Source organism: Maylandia zebra, linkage group LG8 (assembly GCF_041146795.1).
Source record: "Maylandia zebra isolate NMK-2024a linkage group LG8, Mzebra_GT3a, whole genome shotgun sequence".
In the NCBI taxonomy this organism is placed as follows: Eukaryota; Metazoa; Chordata; class Actinopteri; order Cichliformes; family Cichlidae; genus Maylandia; species Maylandia zebra.
Genome location: NC_135174.1, coordinates 14,368,864 through 14,393,314, shown reverse-complemented (window position 1 = coordinate 14,393,314; position 24,451 = coordinate 14,368,864). Strand labels below are relative to the sequence as shown.

Sequence of the window (24,451 nt, the reverse complement as noted above, 5' to 3'; positions counted from 1 at the left end):
TGCTTGTGAACTGCAAAAATGTTCAAGGTTCAAGGTTCTTTATTTGTCACATGCATAGTTATACAAGTATAACACCCAGTGAAATGTAGCCTGACACGCTCCTCGACATGTACAAAAAAATTGGGGGGGGGGGGGGGGGGGGGGGGGGGGGCTGTAGAGGAAGAACATTATATATATATATATATATAGTATATACATTGGGTGAATGTGCAGTAGTAGCAGCAAGCAGGTGAATTCTGTACATTAATATGAATAGACATCTGACTATTTTACAGGATAGACAATATAAACATATTTAAAATTAAAGGAATTGAAATGTACATTGTGCCTTGGTTTAGTGTCTGGAAGAGTCCTGTCTCAGTCAATTATAGATGATGTGAGCGGGTGTGTGTGTTTAGGGCACGGATGGCTTGGGGATAGAAGCTCCTCTTGAGTCTCTCTGTCCTTGCCCGGAAGATGCGGAACCTTCTACCAGATTGCAGAAGTTGGAACAGTTTGTTGCCAGGATGGGACGGGTCCTTCAGTATCTGCGCTGCTCTAGTCCGGCATCTCCTGGTGTAGGTGTCCTGAAGCGGGGGGAGAGCAATCCTGCAGCAGCGTTCTGCTGTGCGGATCACTCTCTGGAGAGCTTTTTGGTCCTTCACACAGCTGTTCCCAAACCACGATGTCATGTTCTGTGTGAGGATGCTCTCCACAGCGCCTGTATAAAAAATCCTGAGGATCTTTGGAGAGACCCTGAACTTCCTCAGTTGTCGTAGGTGATACAGGCGCTGCCTAGCCTTTTTGGTCAGGACCTGAATGTGGGCAGCCCATGTCAGGTCTGAGGAGATGTGGACACCAAGATACTTGAAGGACTGCACCCTCTCCACACTCAGAAAAATTATGGTTCTTAAATGGTTCTTCAGATGTCTTCATGGTTCTTTAAAGAACCATCATACGTCAAAGAACCTTTTTATTTTGTGGATGGTTCTTCAGCTATTACAAATGGTTCTTTAAAGAACAAAAGGTTCTTCATCCTTAGCAATCTAAGTTTGATGGTGTAAATGGCATAAATAATATTCACTTTAATGAGGGTTTAAATTATACTGTGTGTTTTGTTTGTGTGCGGGGGGGGGGGGGGGGGGGGACAGATGGTGGGATACTGAATATTCAAATTAAAGTTAGAAACACTTACTTAAAAAATATTCTGGTGGCAGGGGTGGGGGCCAAAGCCTGAAGACCCCCAGCACCCACCCTGCAAACCCACTGATCACAAATAATGTGGTAACAGAATATAGAATTTATTATTAAGCCGTTTATGAATATGGTGAATTTATAAATTAACAATCCATTCGGGGGATATTAGACAGATTCAGATACTGATCTATATCAGATCTCTCTCTCTCTCTCTCTCATATATATATATATATATATATATATATATCATATATATATATATATATATATATATATATATATATATATATATGATATATATATATATATATATATCATATATATATATATATCATAATGATAATACTAATTACTGTGAACTTTACAAACCACCCAGCAGTATGTAAAGTCAAATTATAAAATAATATAAGTAAATAATAATTGCACATGTGATCTGAGTACTTGTTTATCACTGCGCAATTTATTATTATATGTGTCAAGCCAAATAAATGACAGGGAGAGAGAGAGACATGGAGAGTGAGAGAGACGTTAGAACACGTAGTACAACCAAAGGGGGGCAACTGTAGGGATGCGCATGCGCACACAGATCGCGCGAGCCTTGAACTTTCTAACGGAAAGAAAACTTTCTCTCGGACGTTGCCAGTGGATAACAGTCTTCAGTACCTGCTGGTCTTTAAAGGATTCTGGATTCCTGGACTGTTGGAAAAGGTAAAACATTTTCATAAAACCTTTTTATTGTTTTGTTTTTGTTACTCGTCATTGTAGCTTGCTGTTAATGTTGTGCTAACAGTAATGGTTAGATACGTTAGCCTTTGACGTTAACGCAGTTTAGTATCTGGTATAAAGAACTGTTTTCCTAACAAAACCACTGTTACAATTAAGTGAAGGTGCTCCCAATTAATTTGGCCTGTAAAATATGTGGCTATATTGCGTGCTGCGTACATAAACTAATGTCAGCTAGACAGATATTAAAATTAATAATATGGTTAAAGTCACCAAAATGGCGCCTGAAGCCTGTTGTGTGAGCTCTGTGTCTGGTCTAGAAACTCAGAAATTCAGTAGCCTGTACTTTGAATTGTGGAGTAGCTGTATAAAATACAGCAATGCATAAGTGTTTTGAATAAACAGAAATGTGACACATGAGAAGTTGTGTCTTTGACTGTTACTGTATAACTTATTTTCAGAGTAGTTGACAAATTATGCTCCAGTCATTTGATGTTACCAAGATAATGTCCGTTTTTATTATAGTTAAATTTTTTTTATGTACATTTCATTTATCCAACATCATATATTAGGCAAAAAAGAGGTCATTATACTAACAAGACCAGATAATCCAAAGCATAAAATAATCAATATTTATCTGAAGAAGGCTTAAAAGTTAGAATAAACGGTGGTATAGTGGTTAGCGCTGCTGCCTCACAGCTAGAAAGACTCTGTTCAATTCCCGGGGTCAACCGGGTGCCTTTTTGTGTGGAGTTTGCATGTTCTCCCTGTTTCTGTGTGGGTTTCCACCCACAATCCAAACATACATATCTGAATGACGACCCTGCCATGGACTGGCAACCTGTCCAGGGTCTACCCCGCCTAAAAAAAACAGCTGGGATAGGCTCCAGCACCCCTCCGATCCTTATGATGATAAAGCGGCTTGGAAAATGAATGAATAAAAAATAAATAAGTTTTTGATGTCACAGAATAAAACAATGTAATGGCATTTTGTTTTGTTTTAACAGATCATGGCTCAGCAGTGGACTGTTGGAGAAGTATCTCTTTGGCTTGGGGAAAATGAATTGGCAGATTATCAACAGGTCTTTGTAGGTGAGCATTTCTATGGATGTGCCATATCAGTGTCCACAGTGCTCCACAAGAAAACCAACATATGAAAAACTGCTGAAACATCAACAGATATACCATGAAAGTGAATGTGGATTCTTCATTGTCTGCAGACTAGAAGACTGTCCCAGAAAGTTTTTGTCTGTGAAATCTTTGAAAAATCACACAAGGAAGAAACATAAATATCAGAAACAAGGATTAGAGTCTGCCCCAGACTGTGACCCTGTCATCCAGGAAACTGTTGAATTTCCCCAATCATCTGAACAAACTCTGAGTGAACTTGTAGAGAACTTTACAGAGACTGTGAGAAAACAACTGGCATTGTTTTCCTTGAATCTTCAAGAGAAAAGTATTGTAAATAGAAAAGTTCAAACATTTGTTCTTAGTGAAGTAGAGTCACTTTTCAAGTATTTCATTGAAAACTATAGGGAGATATTTTCTAAATGTTTGCAGACTCTTAATTTTGATATATCAAGTTTTCATTATATTGATGACAATAGTTTGGTAGAACATTGCTTCAGTGCAGTCAGCAACACATATCAACTAGACAGATACTGTGTTGAGAAATTAAACCTGATTGAACCTGTTGAATGTATCCTGGGGATAGATCCTTTTACTGGGAAACAGGACACTTTTCAGTATATGTCACTTCTAAAAGTCTTAGAATTAATATGTAATGATCCTAACATTTTAAGACAAATTTTTAGGCCAGAATCCCGTGCTCCTGAAACCTTAACAGATTTTAGTGATGGGAAAATTTACAAAGAAAGTGATTTTTTTAACACAGACAACCCACATTTGAGAATTCAGTTGTACAGTGATGAATTTGAAGTTGCTAATCCATTAGGATCAAAGAAACGTCTACATAAAGTGTCTGCATTTTATTTTACTTTGGGAAATATTCCACCAAAAGACAGATCTGTTTTAAGACATATTCATCTGTTGATACTTGTCAAACATAGATTGGTGAAAACATATGGATTTGAGAAAATATTAGAACCATTAATTTGTGACCTACAGGTTTTGCAAGAATGTGGATTACGATTAAAATTTGAAGACAGACAGTACTGCATCAAAGGTGGTCTGGCCACAATATCTGCAGACAACCTAACCTCTCACACACTTGCAGGTTTTAGCTGCTCATTCAGTAATGGTAGAATATGCAGGTTTTGTATGTGTCATTACAAGGACCTGTCTAGGATCATTAGTGAGGGAGATTGTGTTCTTAGAACAAAGACTGTTCATGCATACCATCTGCAATGTGTTGAAGATGACCCCCACTGTAGGTCAGTGTATGGTGTAACTGGCCCATGTGCCTTCAACAAGCTGTCATATTTTGATACCACAAATGCATTCCCACCTGATGTAATGCATGATTTTCTTGAGGGGGTCATTCCTCTTGTTTTGAAGTCTGTTGTAAAAGCCTTGCACGAGGACAAAACCGTTACTATCCAAGAGGTGAATGACAGCATAAAGACTTTTAGTTTTGGACAGAATGACTGCACCTCCAAACCTGCTCTAATATCTGAGAAGGTAGCACTGGATGGAAATATCTCTGGAACTGCTATTGAGAAATGGACATTATTTAGGACTCTGCCTTTCCTCATAGGCTCCAGGATTGAAAAGGGTAACAAGTTTTGGCAGCTTTATCTTTTGGTTCGAGAAATAGAAGAGATTATTCTTGCTCCAACCATCAGCACTGACTGGATTAGTAATCTACATGAACTGATCACTTACTTTTTGACAGATTTCATCAATCTGTTTCCTGGTGTGTTTACACCCAAGCTGCATTTTCTGCTACATTATCCTCAGCTCATCCTTGATTATGGGTCACTCCGCTCTCATTGGTGCATGAGGTTTGAAGCCAGACATCAATATTTCAAGACAGTAGCAAGAATCACCAATAACTATATTAATATTTGGAGCGATCATACACAAGCAGCAGTTAATAACTTATCACTTCAAGAACTTCCAGTGAACTTGCAGATTTGTTTGCAAAACTTGGAGACAGCCGTTACTGTGGATGAGAAACTCTGGACAAGTAAATGCATCATTTTAAACTCTGTAAAATATGCAGTTGGAGATTTCTTCATTTTGGAACTTGTGCATGCAGAGCAAATTCCACTGTTTGTGAAAATAGTCCTGATTGTGTATATCAGGGCCAACTGGTTTCTTGTTGGAAGACTTTTCACAACACTGGAGTTTATAAGACACCTTCAATCATACCACATCAGAGAGACTGATGATCTGTTGCTATTCAAGCCTGGGGATGAGGTAGACTTTCATGCTTTGGACGCATACAGATGTGATGGTCAAGACTTCATTACACTGATCCACCGACCTTTTAAGGCAGTCCATACCAAAGTTAGGTAAGATACATCCTAAACCATGACTTTTTAGTTAGGAGTTGTCAACCACTGTTAAAATGATTTTAACCACTTTTTGGCTATTCCACAGGTCTGTCATCATCTATAGTCACTAATGAACTCATAGCTGTTTTTTTAGTAATGTTTTATAATATTTTTATTCTTTATCTTCGACATGCTCATTTCTGTTTTGATCGTGTCTTATTGTTTTTCTGTGCCACAGACAATGAAATCGATGGATCGACACTTCTGCAGATGACTGAAAGAATGAGTGAGCGTCTTTTTCCAAAAGTGAAAGACCAAGTGAAATTTTTGTCTGCTGTAGAGAAGCTGAAAGAGTGAGTCTTAAGTTGACTGGTTGATTCACTGAATTGTACATTCATACAATCCAGTGTTTCCCCTCCCCTAGGTTTATGGTGTTGGAGGGTGGGGGGCAAGGGGTTGACGCAAGCCCTGTTCTGTTTCTCCAGCGTTGATGTGCATCACACACCCATTTACTTTCAAATTGAAATGTCACAGCCACTCTTACTCTCTGTTATGATTCTGTTTCTGTAGTTCAGCAGCTGTTATTGTACGTTTTAAATATGCGGATATTCCTGATGCAGGACACAAGGACACGTATATTCATGTCTTGTAACAAACTCTAAACATACTTCTTACTTCTTCTTGCAGTGGAAGGCAACACAAAGAAAAGCATACTGTGTCAGCACTCCAACCTATGTTTAACTGCAAAGTGCAGTTTCCTCCAGCTGTGCTCACTGCGTTGACCAATAAAGATGCAGCACTAAAGTCACCCACCAAGAACAGACTCAAAAACATGCTTATTCAAGCACTGTTTGACCACTTGAGTAATGAGACAATGTAAGTCTATATATAATTAAGATTTGATTCATTTAAAATACAGTATGTACATCAGAATTTAAGTTCATCATTCAAAATTTGCAGGTATCCCTCTCATGTGCAGTATGTAGACCTTCTGAGGACTGTCCTTCTGAGTTTTCCTTTTTTGAAGGAGAGTTATGGCTCTGGATATGTAAGTATTCCTGAAAAGCAAACATTGATACAATTGTCCAACAAATTGTCTTTGAATTGCCCAATTATTGGCTAATGAGTGTAACATGCTAACATTTTCATTGCTACATATTCAGAGGTTATCTGTTCCCTTGTGGCCACTACAATACAAGTATTAGTATTGTGATTTTTGAGGCAGATGTCGTGCAGTATGGTCAAACAATAAATAAAATATCAATTGCTCTTTTAAATTAATTGTTTCATTTCTCTGTGAATTCTCAAGTGAATGGTGTGAAATTCAGCATTATATTAGCTCTGTTTGCCTTTGTATCAGGATAGTGTAGTTTTTGTATTTAAAAAATTAAATTTGAAAATAGGGCAGGGATAGCTCAGTAGGTAGTGTGGTTATCCCATGATCGGAAGGTCGGGGGTTTGAATCAACTGAACGGCTACCCTGAGGTACCCTTGAGCAAGGTACCGTCCCTACACACTGCTCCCCAGGTGCCTGATTAGTGGCTGCCCACTGCTTCACTGAGTGAATGGGTTAAATGCAAAGAGAGAAATTTCCCTGTGGGGATCAATAAAGTATACATTATTATTAAAAGGTAGAGGTATTAACATATAGACTGAAAGATCATGACGAGTATGCTTGTAGGACATATTGCCATTAATACTTTATCTACCTTTTATAGTGTATTTAGCCAATCTAAAGTGCTCCAAACCTTTATATCATGTGTTCGATCAACTCCTAAGAGTTAAAGAAGAGATCTGTAAATAGGAACTAATTAGGTTATGACATGATTACAGCAAACCTACCAGCTTTATGTCACTCAAAGTTTTCTGGTAAATGTCTTGCATAAAGGGAGGACCTAGTTGCACCTATTTATGAATAATTAGTTACATTTTTATCATTTGTAGGATGCTCTGCATGAGTCTGTCAGGAACAAGTTTAAAAAGGAAAGAAGACCACTAGTAGACGTAGAGGAAATTGAAAAAATGAGACAGAAATACTCAGTTCCAAATTCAGGAAGAAAAAGATCATCAGATATCCAGCCCTGTATCCTCTTGAAAAAAACCAAGGCAAGTTAAATATGCTCAATGTTTGTTTGCCATTTTAAATTGTACATAAAAGTTAAAAGTATTGTTTGTTTGTTTTTTCTCTCAATATTTGCTAAACTTTTTAATAACCAGGATATCAATCCTCTTGACGATGGGGAGGATGAAAGGAGCACCGACCAACATGTATCAGTGATTAAGCAAGAGTGCCAAAAAACTAGGCCAAATGTGGATGTCATTCAAACGCACCTCAGGAAAATACAGAAGTACAGAACACACTACATTCTTCAGCATACTACTGAAGAGGTTCTACGAGAATTCCCATGTCTCACTATCCCTGTTGTGGTGAGTGTTTTATCAAAAACTGCAGCAAAAAACAACAATAACAATAGTGCACAGCAAAAACACGAATATGTACTGATGTGCTGCACATTTATACAGACTTCTAATAATCATGTACCTACAGGACAGGCAAAGTGACTGACTCAGCAGATTTCATGAGTAATAAAAGTACACTAACAGAACACTAACAGAAATTGCCACATTGACTATGTCTTTCTCTTTGGTTTTATTTTCATGCTACAGGATAATTTTGGACTAATCTGATGCCAATGATAGTTTTTTGGGAAGAATAGTCTAAACATCCCTTTTGCACAGCAATGTGTACTTGAGAATTAAAGTAAACAAATGCAAAATTATAATTTCTTCTCTAATGATAATTGATGTGTGAAATAATGATTGTTCTGGTTTGCTATATAATGGTATATATTATGGTACAAAGCTAATATGTATATGTTTATCCTTTATTTTAGCTTCTTGAAGAGGCTTCCATGTTACTTAAAACTGATGTGGACAAAAAAGTAATCCGAGGATTCAGTAAGTTGGCAGCGAAGCTTGTGTCAATAGCCCCAAACAGCAACCTTAAAAGCCTCTGCTTAAAATCTGTTGATGAGAGCCAGACAGACACTGAAAGAAAAGGTGAGGGCACTTGGCAATAATGAGCAAAAACATTTTTAACTCCTATCTCAGATACCACTTTTTAAGGTTTCACATACAGCACATTAGTAAACACAGTGTCCCTTACAACAGAGGTCCCCAACCCCCGGGCCTCGGACTGGTACCGGTCCGTGAGTCGTTTGGTACCGGGCCGCGAGAGTTGAGGCTCAGGTGTGAAATGTATAGTTTTTCAGGGTTTTTATCGGTTTTCAGCGTTATTTTGTTATCGTTTTTATCGTTTACTCAGTTTTCCTGGGTCTTTTCACGTGTGTTATGAATAAATTTTCTTTTTTTCGGTACCGGTACTAGTTTTATTTTGTTGTATTTATCCGTGACACCTTAAAGGCCAGTCCATGAAAATATTGTCAGGCATAAACCGGTCCGTGGCGCAAAAAAGGTTGGGGACCGCTGCTTTACAATATCCACAGACTGACATTTCTCCTGTCTCGTCTCTGCAATGATGTACTTTAAGATTTAACTGATATACCCTCGATGCTATATGTATCTCTATGAAGATTTTCAGTAATTCACACAATGTTTATCCCAAAAAATGTTCAGTGGCAGCTAGACTTGCTCTGCAAGTTCTTTAGGACTCAAATTATTTAAAGCTAGCAACTTACAGAACTGAACAACATTTTGGGGGTTTTGTATAAATGCTTAACATTTACACTGAATTACACTGAAAAGTTAATTAGGTATACATTTACTGCACTAATGCTTATGTTCTGCAAGACATTCAACTCCTGATAAAGGGACTCATATGGCCTTTACACCTTTGTATTAACAAAATTGGCCAGAAAATACTTACATATTTCTCTTTATTTTTCAGGTCAGATGGTAAACACAGCTGTTCTTCTCCTGCCATCTATTTTCAAAGAAAATGCCTCTCATCTCTTCGTCATAAATAAGGTAAATTTATATATTTTTTGGTATGGTGAGAGGGGGGGTCTTGAACAAATCCAGTATTTTACAGGAGTTTTATACTTTCATTGGGACAGCTGTTGTTTATACTTATTTAAACTATACTCCTCATTTCAAGAATTTAATTTCTGTTTCAGGATCCACACAGCCCGATACCTACAATCGTACTCAGCAGCAGTGACGGCAAGCCCTTGAGTGATTCAACTGAGGTCAATGTCCAGATGGATGGACAAAAAATGATTCTGGACAGTGGGGAAATGGACATTTCATTGGCGATGGGTATTGTCTTCTCCCTGTACCATGTCTACAATGTTGCCTATCCAAGTGAACTAAAAAAGTATTTATAGTAAAGATATTTAATTATTACTGTTTAAATGACTTATATGCTATTATTAGTAGTGGTGTTGTGCTTAGCATTAAAATGTCTTTTTCTGTAATACAAAGTGCCAATAAACCATTAATATATGTCTATGTGCTTGTATTTATTTTACCCTACTCAAATTCAATTTATGATACATTTTATTTTGAAAGATTTAAAATGGTTCTTTAAAGAACCACTCAAAAAAGGTTCTTTAAAATGGTTCTTTTAAAGAACCATTTGAAGGATCTTTTTAAAAATGGTTCTTTAAAGAACCATTTCTTTCAGTGGTTCATTGAAGAACCTTTAAAGGTGCCCCAAAGAACCATTTCTTGATGGTTCTTTGGGGCACCTTTGAAGGTTCTTCAATGAACCACTGAAAGAAATGGTTCTTCAAAGAACTTTTGTTTGAAAGGTTCTTTGTGGCACCAAAAAAGGTTCTTCTATGGCATCAGTCTAAAGAACCACTTTTTGTTCCAGTTGGCACCTTTATTTTTCTGAGTGCACTGGAGCTCCATTGATGATAATGGGCTTGTAGTCCCTGTGCTGACTCCTTCTGAAGTCCACCACCAGCTCCTTGGTCTTGCTGACGTTCAGCTGGAGGTGATTGTCCTGGCACCACGATGCCAGATTCTTCACTTCATCCATGTAGGCCGCCTCATCGTTGTTGGAGATGGCACCCAACACCACTGTGTCGTCAGCAAACTTCACAATGGTGTTGGAGCCATGGGTGGCCACACAGTCTGAAGTGTAGAGGGAGTAGAGCAGTGGCGAGAGGACACATCCCTGAGGTGCTCCTGTGCTGATGGTGATGCTGTTGGAGAAGCACCTGCCCACCCTCACCACCTGAGTTCTGCCAGTGAGGAAGTCCAACACCAACAGCTTTGTGAACAGTCTGCAGGGCACTATTGTGTTAAACGCTGAACTGTAATCAACAAACAGCATTCGCACATAGTTACCCTGTTTCTTGTCCACATGGCTGAGAGTGGTGTGTAGGACGTGGGCGATGGCATCCTCTGTGGATCTGTAGGCGAACTGCAGCGGATCTGTGGTGTCTGGGATGGAGGAGGAGATGATGTTCTTCAGCAGCCTCTCAAACACCTTCATTACTACCGAGGTCAGTGCAACTGGCCGGTAATCGTTCAGGGATGAGGGTTTGCTGTTCTTGGGCACAGGGATGATGGTGGATCTTTTGATGCATGTGGGGACCACAGACTTCGCCAGGGACTCGTTGAAGATGTAAGTGAACACCCCTGCTAGCTGGTCAGCACAGCAGCGCAGCAGACGGCCGGTGATGCCGTCTGGCCCCGCCGCTTTCCTTGTGTTCACTCTCCTCAGTGCCGCTCAGACGTCATGCTCCGCGATGCTGGTCACCGGTCTCTCGCTGATGACGTCACTGTCCTCGGTAGTCAGGCGGTAGATAGCATTAGCTGCCTGGCTAACCTCGAAACGGGCGTAGAACTGATTCAGCTCGTTGGTGAATGCAGAGTCGGCGTTGATCAGCGCAGTGTCCCTGGCTTTGTAGTCCGTAATGGTGCGTAGTCCGTGCCACATACTCCGTGTGTCGCCCTGGTGGAAGTGGGACTCCACACGTTCCCGGTACCGGCGTTTGGCATCTCTCACCACGCGCCGCACGCCGTATGAGGCCGCTTTGTAGGCGCTCATATCGCCAGTGGCGAGACCCGCGTTGTAGGAGGCGGTCCTGGCGTTTACTGCAGTGAAATGTGAATGAGGCGAAGTGTGACGACCATGTAGTCCAAACAAAGGACATCCCGGCCAAATTCATGTGACCAGTGGAACATCCTGAAACTCAAATGGTAAATGGCCTGTATTTGTATAGCGCTTTACTTAGTCCCTATGGACCCCAAAGCGCTTTACATTACATTCAGTCATCCACCCATTCACACACTGGTGATGGCAGGCTACATTGTAGCTACTGACAGAGGCGAGGCTGCCAGACACTGGCGCAACCGGGCCCTCTGACCACCATCAGTAGGCAACGGGTGAAGTGTCTTGCCCAAGAACACAACTGTCGGAGCCGGGGCTTGAACCGGCAACCTTCCGATTACAAGACAACTCTCTTGAGCCATGATCGCCCCAAAGGCAAGCATAGTATCACTCAATTAGTGAGGTAGCACCACCACCTGATGGCAAACCTGTAAATTAACCTGTGACATTTGGTTGCTAATTGAGGAAATGTTTTTGATTATGTTGTGGAAACTTTAACAATAACCTGCAACACACCCAGTGAGCGTTTTGAAATAATTTAATTAACACATTGCAATGTGGAGAAAACGTTCAGATCAAACACCAAACAGTTTTCTGAGGAAGGACACCGCCCTGAACTATTTTACACCTTCCCAAACACTCTCAAAACAAAGAACATTCCATAGCATATCATATATCTCTATACCTTCAGTCCAGCTCATCCTTGACCCCCTCCCTCACAGAGAGAATAATGACCTTGTTTTCTGCTTGACCGTCACCTAAGGATTTACATCCCTGATAAGCAGAAGGCGCCTCACTATCTGTTTAACGTCTCCAATTGCAATGTCTCCACTGTGTTAGTGTGTGTGATAGAGCATAAAGCCCATTTGTAGCGCACATGCATACAACTATATGAGAAAGTGATATCACTATCACTAATGTGATATGATTAAATATGTGATTAATACATGAGAAAAGAAATCTGCCACCACAATTATAAGTGAATAAAAGCTAAGTATTAGGAAAATTATTTAAGACACACTTAAGACAGCAAAAAGTGCCTCAAAAAACACAAACTATAGTGCTTTAATAAATGTTACAATCTTGCAAAGAGAAACTATAAACGGTTTATAATGTTGTGGAAAGGTTTTCACGGACAATCCAGGATTATATATCATCTTTATTTCTTATCCATACCTGCAGATTAGTCCGATAATGAACAGGCTGATGGCAGTGAGATCACATTTATTCCACAGATCCTGAAATTAGAGTCTGAACCTTTGAGGTCAAAACATTGTCCCCAAAACAATTTGTCTTGAAGAAGACAAAATAAACTTAACAGATCATTAGAAAACAAAAACTACAATAACAAACAACTATCAACATACTTTATTATGATAATAATGCTTATACGCATATTTATACATGCACCTTGAAGCCCCTTAATTCAGTTTTTCAAAGTGCACAATAATCATAGAAAAACAAATGATAATACAGAAAAAGACTTTCTGTGTGCTGTCACAGAAAGTTTAAAGAATTTAAAGAATAGCTAAAAATTCAAAGAATGAGATTTTAATTTATGATATATTATTTAATCTTCTGTGTGTTTGTTAACTCATATGAAATCAGTGATAAATGAAAAACATTCTATATATTTATTTATTTTAATGTCCATCTTGACATGACAGTATGCTAACCACTGTATTGAAATGGCATTTTAGATATATTGTCTTTCAACTACGTGCAATTCGATAAAATATTTGAATTAGGTGCATATTATTGCATTCAATTGTTCACTTGACATTTTATACACTTACCAAACTTTTTGGTGAACAAAGTTCTAAGTAAGATGTCTCTCTACACTCTCCTGTCGGATCTCCTCACAAACAAGGGTGAATATCCAGAAGTACAACACACACTCAGTAGCAGGTGGACCTGAGGGGGGTGGAGGCTTGAAATCCACCAATAGCGAAAAGCAAGAGAAACAACATTGCCCAGAAATGAGGTGACCAGTGCAAACCAGAACTGACGCCAGCGTGAAGCTATGAATGGACAGCACACCTGTATTAAACACAGATTAGCAGGTAACTAAAACGACAGCATGTGGTGAAAAATAATTTCTGAAGTCAGACTTTCTTCTTGTAGTGAGTGACAACACTTATTCAAAGATTATTCTCTAAACAGGACTCACCTTTCATGGCACCACTCCTGTGACCTTCTGAGTCAACTTCACTCGTGTAACAAAAACATTTTGAGTAAATTAGTAGACTTTAGCTAATGTAAAGCGATAACATTATAAAACCGAATAATCACTGCTTGACAAACTGATGCTCTACAGACTAACACTGAAGTGTGCAAGTAGAAATATTACAGGTGCTTGATGTCAGAGAAAGAGAAGACTGTGGTTCCATAGAGACTGTTAGTGTCCTGATCCAGCTCATCCTCATAGCAATTCCCTCCTCCTCCTCCAGCTGATCACTTTGTTTTCTATGACTTAAAATATGTAGAACACGTTTTTTTTTTAAATATCTGCATAAAAGTACAACCTTTCTGAAAAAACACAAGCATCTTACCTGAAGGAGATGAGGTTGGTGTAGCAGAGGATCGGGCAGAAGAACGCGAGCAGAAGCTTCCAAATCTCTGTTTTCCTCTTCATATCACCCCACCAGATCTGGAACAGCAGAGACTGGAAGAGCACAGCAACTGAGACCTTGTCCACCACCAGTAGCTGCTTTACTCAACATGAAGGTGGCCTGTGTTATTTTGGAAGCATCATGCTACCTTTCTTTTGTAGGGGCAGGGATAGCTCAGTAGGTAAAGCGGTCGCCCCATGATCGGAAGGTCGGCGGTTCGAATCCACTTAACGGCTACCCTGAGGTACCCCTGAGCAAGGTACCGTCCCTACACACTGCTCCCCGGGCGCCTGCTTAGTGGGCTGCCCACTGCTTCACTGAGTGAATGGGTCAAATGCAGAGAAAAACAAGTAATTTCCCCATGGGGATCAATAAAGTATCCATTATTATTATTATTATTATTAATACTCATCTGCTATTTGACATGATGACAACAACATGAAGAAAAGATGTGAAAATTGTGATGAGCCTGTTAGCCATCATAAAGGAAAATTCAAAGGGCTCTTTGTGAAAATGGTTATGAAACTAAATAGAAAATAATTATAACATCAATAATAGCTGACAGCTTTAGTTATTGTCTCACCACCAGCCAGGTTCTCAAACTTCTGGCGTTCCTCCCCTTGGACAGGAAGGAACGCTGCTGGTTTGAGCGCAGAGTCAAAGAGGACATTTATGTGAAAAGGGAAAGACCATCTCTGAATCGAGGAGGGGGCCTAAGGGTACATCATTCGCCATCTTACAATGCTGTGATTGCAGCCATTCCCCAACTCTCTGTGAATGGTGCTCATGGCCATTGATCAGTGGTCTTTGATCAGTGGGTTTTGGTCAGTGGTTGTTGATCAATGGTCATGAGAATTTGCAAAATTAAGATTAAGGAACTGACCTCCCAGCCCATTGTTCCTTCAGTGGGCTGGTTTCAGTCATTATGCAAATGTACTGTTTATAAGATTGGGGAAACCTGCAGTCAGCTGAGACTGAAGAAGTCACTTGGATGAGTGACAAAATGTTTCTCCCACAAAACGCTATGTCCAGATGAACAGAATCAACTTTTTGGAGAATAATCTTGCATAGGTGTGGGGTGCCTCAAGATGCTTATACAAGAGATGCAGGAGTGTGACAACAGCATCATACAGTGAAGTGTCACTGTCCATATCGGTCAGCCATGTCTCGGTAAGCGCCATCAGACAAGCCTCCCTGTATTCCTGTAGATGAAGCACATTCCCTTGTAATTCATCCATTTTGTTCCTAAGAGATTGGACATTGGCCAGAAACATAGAAGGCAGAGGAACACGATTCTTCCTCCGAATCCTCACCAAGAATTATATCTGTCCGAGCATTAGAAGAGTCGTACATAGACAAACAGGACCACCGTAATCCAAGTAGTTCCTCGTGTGTATAAGTAATTGTCAGTGAGAGTGAATGACTCCAGGTGAATATCGCCAACAACAATAAAACTAAGGTGTAGAAGATCTCCATTTCGGCAAAAAAAACCTCATAAAAAGTTAAAACCATGGTTAAGAACAGAGTCTCGGTCGTTGTGTCCTTGGGCAAGACACTTCACCCGTTGCCTACTGGTGGTGGTCAGAGGGCCCGGTGGCACCAGTGTCCGGCAGCCTCGCCTCTGTCAGTGCGCCCAGAGTGGCTGTGGCTACAATGTAGCTTGCCATCATCAGTGTGTGTAAATGGGTGGATGACTGGATGTGTAAAGCACTTTGGGGTCCTTAGGGACTAGTAAAGCGCTATACAAATACAGGCCATTTACCATATTATCTACTGTTCTTCCACTGATTCTAAGGTCTGTTTCGGGATATCTTATTTGGACTCTCTGACCCAGAGACTTATAGAAAACCATTATCATGTGTATGTAAGCATGCAGCAGAAAAGGACCCTCAAGCGCTTTATGTCCACTCTTCAATATTTCAGCCCAGTCACCCACTCAGTCTTCGCCAACGAGTTGGCGCTCCGTGACCCTCAAAACACGGAGCGCCAACTTGCTATGAGCAGAATTGCTTTGTGTATAAATGAAATAACTAAAACAGCTTTATTTAATCATTTAAATCTAAAATCAAAAATTTTCAACCCTAACACAGGTCAACTTTAAAAAAGAATACCTTCATGGCTTAACTCCCTCCTTGGTCTGCTCTGATTGTTATCTGCCATTACTTTTGAGGATGAACTCTGTTGTTCTGATGATGCTCGTGCAGATGCCATATTTTTCTATAGGCAGTGCTGTAGTAGCTGAAAGAGCAATACAGACTTTCCAGCTTGCAGTTAGGTAGTCCACAATGTTCAAACCATTCTCAGTGAAAAACCGAACAAACTGGGGCTCGTCACTGATCAGGCCATCTGTCATTGAGTCTTAGAATCTCCGTACTGTTTAATTGGAGGAACGTAAGATGATGTTTTAAGACAGATATATATTTTTTACGCCAAATATTCCTCTGCAAATCACATTTAAACTGATCTATCTGTCAAAATTGATATAACTGCACATTATTAATTTACTTATTAGTGTTTCTTCCAGTGTAACAACTATGAGAAATCTGTTTGCCTCCTCACCTTGCACGGGATGTCGCCATCAAAGAGTTCACTCTTGGCAATGTCTACCCTGTTCACTGTGACTGCTAACTTCAGTTTATCACTATAAGGGTTGGCCTTAACTAATGCACGCGGCTTACTTACTAGAAAAATCACAAACACAACAAAAATTTAAATAAGGATAATAAGTTTATGCTTCTGTTATGCTGTAAAATTATGGTCTATTTATATGTATCTTGCACAAGTGTTTTAAGCAGGACAGTGTCAAAGTCATTTGGACTCTCGTGCTCTCCATGCTAGACTAATCAAACCTCTATTAAATTCTAAAAGCCTGGTGACAGAAGATGGGAAAAAGGAACAGGAATGTTGGACACACACCTGCAAGATGACAGGGACAAGATGTAGGAGACCAAGTACAGATACTTTTTCTAAAAGTTTTTTTTCAGTGAAATATCAGAATCAATCAGAATCAGAATCAGAATACTTTATTGATCCCTGGGGGAAATTATTTTTTGTTACAGTGCTCCATTTTAAACCAACATTAAGACAAGACAGACAATACGCTAACTAAGAATAGTACAATATATACATATATATACATACATACATACATAAGTCACTTATAAATAAATAGTTGGAAAAGAAACATGTGTAGCTGTAGCAGCAAACAGTGTGTTAAGTGGATGCGTTGTACAGGGAGATGGCCACAGGCAGGAATGATTTCCTGTGTCGTTCAGTGGTGCTTTTCGGTAATCTCAGTCTCTCACTGAACGAGCTCCTGTGACTGACCAACATGTCATGGAGTGGGTGGGAGGTGTTATCCAACATTGTCTTTATCTTGGACAGCATCCGCCTCTCCGACACCACCTTGAGGGAGTCCAGCTCCATCCCCACAACATTGCTGGCCTTACGGATCAGTTTATTAAGTCTGTTGGCATCTGCGACCCTCAGCCTGCTCCCCCAGCATGCAACAGCATAGAGGATCGCACTGGCCACCACAGACTCATAGAAAATCCTGAGCACTTTCTGTCAAATGTTGAAGGACCTCAGTCGCCTCAAAAAATAGAGACGACTCTGGCCCTTCCTGTAAAGTGCTGTGGTGTTTTTAGCCCAGTCCAGTTTATTGTCAATGTGTACTCCAAGGTATTTATAGTCCTCCACAATGTCAACACTGACCCCCTGGATTGAAACAGGGGTCAAGTGTTTCCTGGTCTTCCTGAAGTCCACGATCAGTTCCTTGGTCTTTGCCACGTTGAGCTGCAGATGATTCTGCTCACACCACGTGACAAAGGAGTCGACCACAGCCCGGTACTCTGTCTCATCATCCCTGCTGATGCATCCAACCACCGCAGAGTCATCAGAAAACTTCTGAAGATGGCAGGTCTCTGTGCAGTGGCTGAAGTCTGTGGTGTAGAGGGTGAAGAGGAAGGGGGAGAGGACAGTCCCCTGTGGTGCCCCTGTGTTGCTAATCACCTTGTCAGACACACACTGTGGGAGACGTACATATTGTGGTCTTCCTGTCAGGTAATCAACAATCCAGGACACCAGAGAAGCATCCACCTGCATCGCTGCTAACTTATCACCCAGGAGGGTCGGCCTGATGGTGTTGAAAGCACTGGAAAAGTCAAAAAACATGACCCTCACAGTGCTCGCCGGCTGGTCCAGATGGGTGTAGACACGATTGAGCAGGTAGATGATGGCGTCCTCTGTTCCGAGACGAGGCTGATAAGCGAACTGAAGGGGATCCAGATGTGGTCTTACTATGGGTCGCAGCTGGTCCAGGATGAGCCTTTCCAGGGTCTTCATGATGTGGGAGGTCAGTGCCACGGGCCTGTAATCCTGGGGGCCACTGGGACGAGGCGTCTTTGGTACAGGGACGAGGCATGATGTCTTCCACATCACCGGGACCCTCTGCAGACTCAGACTCAGCATAAACAGTTTATGAAAGACTCCACACAGCTGGGGGGCACAGGCCTTGAGGACAAGGGGACTCACTCCGTCTGGTCCAGCAGACTTGCCTGAGTGAAGTCTCCTCATTTGCATCTCAACCTGGTATTGAGTGAAGGTGATGGGTGGGGGAGGGGTGTCAGGAATCTCACAGGAGGCAACATGTGAAGAGAGAGGCTGGCACAGTGGTGTGGCTCTGGATTCCAGGCTGACTGCAGGTGAGGTTGTGGGGGTGGGAGCAGACACTGTGGTGTCGAATCTATTGAAAAACAGATTCAACTCGTCGGCTCTATTCTCACCTCCCTCAGCTCCCCTGCTGTTGGTTGGCCTGAATCCAGTGATGGTCTTCATGCCCCTCCACACCTCTCTCATGCTGTTCTGCTGGAGTTTCCACTCCAGCTTCCTCCTGTAATTGTCCTTAGCCTCTCTGATCTTGTCCTTTAGTAACACCTGGACCTTCCTCACCTCCTCTTTGTTGCCCCCTCTGAAAGCCCTCTTCTTGTTGTTGAGGAGGGCTTTGATGTCCTTAGTCACCCACGGCTTGTTATTTGGGTAACAATGAACAGTCTGAGCTGGAACAATGGAGTCGGTGCAGAAAGTTATGTAGTCTGTGATACACTCATTAAGCCCATTGATGTCCTCGGCGTGAGGCTCACAGAGTGTTTCCCAGTCGGTCACCTCGAAACAGCCCTGTAGTTCCGCTATTGCCTCCTCTGACCACCTCCTAACAGTCCTGGTGGTCACAGGTTCCCTCCTCACAATTGGCACATAGCGGGGGGTGAGGTGAATCAGGTTATGATCTGACCTACCAAGTGGGGGGAGGGAGGAGGAGCTGTATGCATCCTTGACGTTAGCATACAGTAAGTCTAAAGTTTTCTCTCCCCTGGTGGGACAGTCCACATATTGTTTGAATGTTGGTAGTGTATTGTCCAGTGATACATGGTTGAAGTCACCCGAGATCACAATAAAGGCACTCGGGTGCTGAGTCTGTAGCCGAGCTATGGCAGAGTGGATAGTGTCACATGCAGCTGTGGGGTTAGCAGAGGGGGGAACATAAACAGCCACCAAGATGACGTGAGAGAATTCCCTGGGTAAATAATACGGCCTGAGTCCAACAGCACACAGTTCAGTGTCCGGGCAACAAATCCTTTCTTTGATTGTTATGTTGGCAGGGTTACACCACCGGTTGTTAACTAAAACAGCAAGCCCACCTCCTTTACGCTTACCGCTAGCGATGCTGTCCCTGTCCGCCCGAACAGTGTGGAAGCCTTCCACGGAAGCATTCTCATCGGGAATGACCTGGTGCAGCCATGATTCGGTGAAACACATCAGGCTACACTCTCGGTATTCCCTCTGACTCCGTACCAGTGCTGAGAGCTCGTCGATTTTACTTGCCAACGATCGCACATTTCCCATCACGATAGACGGCAGACACGGTTTAAACCTCCTCCTCGCTTCGAGGAGGAGGTTTAAACCGTGTATGTTTAAACCGTGTATGTTTCGCTTAGTTAAAATCAAAATAACTGCAATTCTGACAGAAGTCATTGTGCACACGTATTTCAATGGCCTTCGCCTTTTCTTCAACTTCATTGATGGTTAACCATTACACATTTGATTCAAAAAACAGCCAAATCTTTTAGACGGATTGAGTTTAAACAGGTCTGTTTACTCTTCTTTGTTAGCAAATGGCATGGGTTATGTAAGGTTAATAACAGTGTGAACAAAACATTGGCAGCTTCACAGGTTTTAAACCACCACAGAATAAAACTGGGGACTTTTGTGTTAAAGTTCATTGTTTACGCACTTTTTGTGAACTAGAATAGAAAGCTCTCAAAAGCTCAGACAGCTTGTCCTAGTTAAGTGTAACAAATGCAGATGAGGACTCCACCCATATATGTATCATTTCAAAAGTTCCAGAAACTTCCAAGAATTAAAAAAAGACAATAAAACTGCAGAAACAGTCACAAATAATTTTAGATGTCATTTAATAAGACCAAGAAAGTCACAGTTTTCTTCATGTTCAAGCAACACAGTACAGTATTAAGGGCATAAGCAATGTGTCACCCACATGTAGCTCTGGCAGCTCAACACGGACATGGAACACATCTCAGTTGCTCAGACCATATGGCTTTGCAAAATGAAAACATGTCGATGTCACTGCTTAAAGTAAACGTTGCATACACGAGGTGCATTCATCATACAGACTCAAATCTGACAACAGGCAAAAGCTTTGTCACAGGTAGCCATAATCAAGAGATAGTGTTGAGAGATAAGATCGGAACAGAAGTAGCCTTGAACTTAATAAGTTGTTCTTCATACTTTTCGTGATTATGTCAAACACAAAGAGCTACATTAGAAATCAGTCAGTTTTAGTTAAATGGGAAAAGAACGGGCGCTCTGAGGTGAGGCAACGGGTTGATCGGCAAAGTTCTTGATGACATCCTCTTTCTATTTTAGCTCCAACTCCAGCCCAGTACAAGACTGAGAAGTAGCAGGCTCAGGGAGAAGCAGGTTGTGGAGGCGGAGGCCTTGATGCTCTGAGTCCAGACTTTCTGTGCAGGCTGCAGGCTTCTGTAGACGTTTATCATGATTGGTGATGAACTGTCGTTGAAGTGCAGTGTGGTGCTGAAGAGGTCAATCTGGTCATGAGACATGTTTTGTTTCCAGTTAGCTGTATGAACCACTAACGGTGCATCTGTGCTCACAGCAATGACAATTAGGAGACACAAGGAAGAAATGAAATGACACCTACTAGATCTTTACTGACTTTAATTGGTTCCTTAAAAACGGTCCAGACCACCGCCTCCTGACAAGCGGGGGTCGTCAAGGATCCAAGGTAGCGGTAATACTTAGTGCGATCCACACCGACAAGCAGGTCGTCCAGGGAAAACCCGGCTGCAATTGAAACGTTCTGGCCTGAGGACAGAAACAAGACTTACATGAAGGAACTACGGGTGACACAATTTAGAGTCAGAAAGAGAAGAGGAGGTTTTCCACCAAAAAAAAGTCACCTTTTTCTGTGATGTTGGGCAAGTAAGAAGCCAAATTGTGCCAGCTATCCGGCTGGCCAGTTGAGTTGCCTGACATTACCTGGAAGAAAAAGAAAGGGGTATTGACGCATTCCCCATAACAGACGAGGAAAGAGACCCCCCCCCCCCCCCCCCCCAAAATAAATAAATAAATAAATAAATAAATAAATAAATAAAAAATCGAGTGGGGCCTCAATACTGAACAACACAGTAAGCATTACGTCATCTCGTGCACTGCTTCTCTCACCTCGATAAAGAAACCAAGCGCTGAAAGTCCGGTGGAGTCTTTGACGGCTAGATTTGTATTTCCATTGTAGGATGACTTGCTGTTCACAATATGCAGCTGCGAAAATGAAGTTATACAGACGTTTGCTTGTTTATTTCTGTTGGGTTTTTCTTTTTCTTTTTTGTTTTTTTTTTACAGATTTAAAATTAATATATTCAAAAATACACCAAAATAACAAGAAAAAAAAATGTGTACCTCCATAGGATAGCGCTTTCCATCCACTGTGTGCTCTGAGCCGGGGACAGAGGAGCCATTACCCCAGTGCAAGTGAAACTGGAGGCTGTCGTATTGCTCGGACAGGTCCCCTCCTGAAATCTTAACTCCGCTCTTAAGGGTCACTTGGACTGGAAGAAGGTGAAAAAACAAAAACACGATAAAGTTACACCTAACCTGCGAGGAGTCAAAGGAAAAATTCAGGCGCAAGGCCAGTGCGTTTAATTGCAGAAAAGATGAGGGCGCTAAAATCTAAGTGAGATACAAAGTTTACAGAAACCCCATGACAACACACTTTTGTAGCCACAAACTCCCGGTGCTCACCTGTGTCGCCAGTATTTGTCATTGACGTCATTGCGGAGGTGTCGTCATACTTCACAAAAGTGAATTCAGTCAGATTGGCGTTCGGTGTGGCTGATGCTGAGACGATGTCAATGGGTGACTGTCGGGTGCCGTTGCAATACTCCGGGAAAATTGTTGGCCAGGTTGTGTCATCTATAAACAGAAAGGATACGTAAAGTCACCGAGGAGGGGTCACTCGGTGGGCAACATTATAATAGATAATGGAAATATTGGGTACTTACTGCAGGATGGGAGGTGATAACACCAGGCTGGATGAAAAAAAAAAAGAAGGGGGTGAAAAAACAGAACATTTAGATTCACATAATTAGAAATTCAGTGTAACAGTAAATTCCTAAATGAAGTACACACCTTTTGATTGGGAGTGAGCGGTGGGTACGAGGACGCACACAGCAAGGGTAACAACTTCAAACCACTTCATCTGAAACGACCAAAAAGCCACATTGTTTGGAATCGCATATATTTAAAAAAAAAAAAAATTAAATTAAATCAAAATAATCGGAAAAAAATGTACAACACAGAAAAGAATAATTGGTTAATTAATATAGTATTCCGATTCTGCATGAATGAATGAATTCATTAATTAACAGGTTACTATATGGAGTGACAAATTTACCTTTATATAAACTTTGACGATTAATTTCTAAAAGTTAACCAATTTTATTTGTAGTGCTGCAGTTTGCTGTTAATAGAGAAAAGAATGCAACAAATGCAGGTTTCTGACTGTAGCCTAATTTTTTCTTTTGTCCACTTCACCTGAGCAGCACAGTGTCTTACCTTTGATACACCTGTGCGTCCGTTCAGCCTGTTTTCAGATGCAGCTCACCTCTTTTTATTTCCTCAGTGCATCTTGCAGCTGGCCCGGCTCCACCTCCATGGGACACGTGAGTAGGTCTTTATCTCTCCGCAATAATTTCGCGGAAGTACGAGGGGGTATTATGGCGACTTTAATTTAAAAAAAAGAAAAAAGAAAAATCGACCTTTTTAAGAATAAAGTCTACATTTCGAGATTAAAGTCGTAATTCTGTTTTGAGAAAAAAAAAAGTGGAGATGTATGTCGTTATTTCAAGACAAACTGCGAGTTAGTGAAATCGTATTTCAGAATCGGTTTTCGTAACAAGGAAAGAAATCTTTTTTTTCTTTTAGCACATTAACAAATTGTGGTTGTCATTATAAGGACGTTGAAAAGATAAAGAAAGCTGCATCTTGGTCAGACAAAAAACCCACACAACTTATGGTTATGATGGTTACAGCCTCATGGAATAAAGAGGATGCATGTTTTATAACAAGACGGCTGATCAGTCTCAACAAGGCATTTTGTAAATGGTATATGTCATCCAGGGAAGGACGGATGTTGTTTTACTTTGCTGTGTTTTAATGTGAAGTGTGCTTATTTATTTTTTATATTGCATGTTTTGGTTATATCTTGTGGAGTGTTTTATTTATCCTGCATGTTTTGGTTGCATCTGTCAATTTGTCCTGGAGAGACTCCGCCCTTTTTCCCGTTTTACTAATTTGACACACCTGAGAGGAAAGGGAGTGGTAATTTACAGAGAGTGCTCAGTGACACATAAGACTGTGTGGAGCTTGGCGTTCAGAGGAGGAGGAGGAGGAGGATGAGGATGATACAGATACAGATACAGATACAGATACAGCGCCAGCAAGCAGGGACGCGGAGCGAGCGGTTCGACTGCTGCAGCAACAGGAGGCCAGATTACACGTCTGCGGGAAATTGGAGGCGGCATATATGGGCCGGTGCCGATTGGCGGTTACAAAGAAACGACAGGCAGAGTTGAGAGCTCTGCCCACCCGAGGTAAGTCTTTTGACTTGTCCCCTTTAATGAATGATAGCTGCCTAAAACAGTAGTGACTGCCGCTGCCTTTCTTTCTTTAGCGCACTGGGGCGCAGAACGCGGAGAGGAAGGCGAGGACGCCGCTGGGTTTCCCTTCTGCACCGCTCCACTGGATTTTTAATTCTTTGTGACTTTTATACCGTGGCGGACGCCACTGGACTTTTAATGTTG

At 41.3% G+C, this 24,451-nt stretch overlaps 2 protein-coding genes across 2 annotated transcripts; one reads left to right on the top strand and one right to left on the bottom strand.

The window, feature by feature from the left end:
- Positions 1 to 1,782: 1,782 nt before the first annotated feature.
- Positions 1,783 to 9,703, top strand: LOC143419998 (uncharacterized). The gene is made up of 8 exons (XM_076887861.1): positions 1,783 to 1,884; positions 2,907 to 2,991; positions 5,596 to 5,710; positions 6,045 to 6,233; positions 6,318 to 6,405; positions 8,252 to 8,417; positions 9,265 to 9,344; positions 9,494 to 9,703. Exons 2-8 carry the CDS (start codon positions 2,910 to 2,912, stop codon positions 9,701 to 9,703), a joined length of 930 nt encoding a protein of 309 aa, XP_076743976.1. The 5' UTR covers positions 1,783 to 1,884; positions 2,907 to 2,909.
- Positions 9,704 to 20,539: 10,836 nt separating this feature from the next.
- On the bottom strand, positions 20,540 to 23,372 carry LOC101473502 (carbonic anhydrase 4). The gene is made up of 9 exons (XM_012924724.3): positions 23,205 to 23,372; positions 22,779 to 22,848; positions 22,652 to 22,678; positions 22,392 to 22,562; positions 22,050 to 22,198; positions 21,816 to 21,911; positions 21,551 to 21,629; positions 21,292 to 21,455; positions 20,540 to 21,178 (listed from the first exon to the last, which is right to left on the bottom strand). Exons 2-9 carry the CDS (start codon positions 22,846 to 22,848, stop codon positions 20,993 to 20,995), a joined length of 942 nt encoding a protein of 313 aa, XP_012780178.3. The 5' UTR covers positions 23,205 to 23,372; the 3' UTR covers positions 20,540 to 20,992.
- Positions 23,373 to 24,451: the final 1,079 nt, after the last annotated feature.

Bases quoted from the DNA above. Each gene is read 5' to 3' on its own strand.
- LOC143419998 (XM_076887861.1), top strand. From the start codon at position 2,910: ATGGCTCAGCAGTGGACTGTTGGAGAAGTATCTCTTTGGCTTGGGGAA. The intron at 6,406-8,251 runs GTAAGTATTCCT...CCTTTATTTTAG, and splicing joins AGAGTTATGGCTCTGGATAT to CTTCTTGAAGAGGCTTCCAT. The intron at 9,345-9,493 runs GTAAATTTATAT...TTTCTGTTTCAG, and splicing joins ATCTCTTCGTCATAAATAAG to GATCCACACAGCCCGATACC.
- LOC101473502 (XM_012924724.3), bottom strand. From the start codon at position 22,848: ATGAAGTGGTTTGAAGTTGTTACCCTTGCTGTGTGCGTCCTCGTACCC. The intron at 22,679-22,778 runs GTGTGTACTTCA...TTTTTCATCCAG, and splicing joins CGCTCACTCCCAATCAAAAG to CCTGGTGTTATCACCTCCCA. The intron at 21,179-21,291 runs GTAGGTGTCATT...TCTCATGACCAG, and splicing joins TTAAAGTCAGTAAAGATCTA to ATTGACCTCTTCAGCACCAC.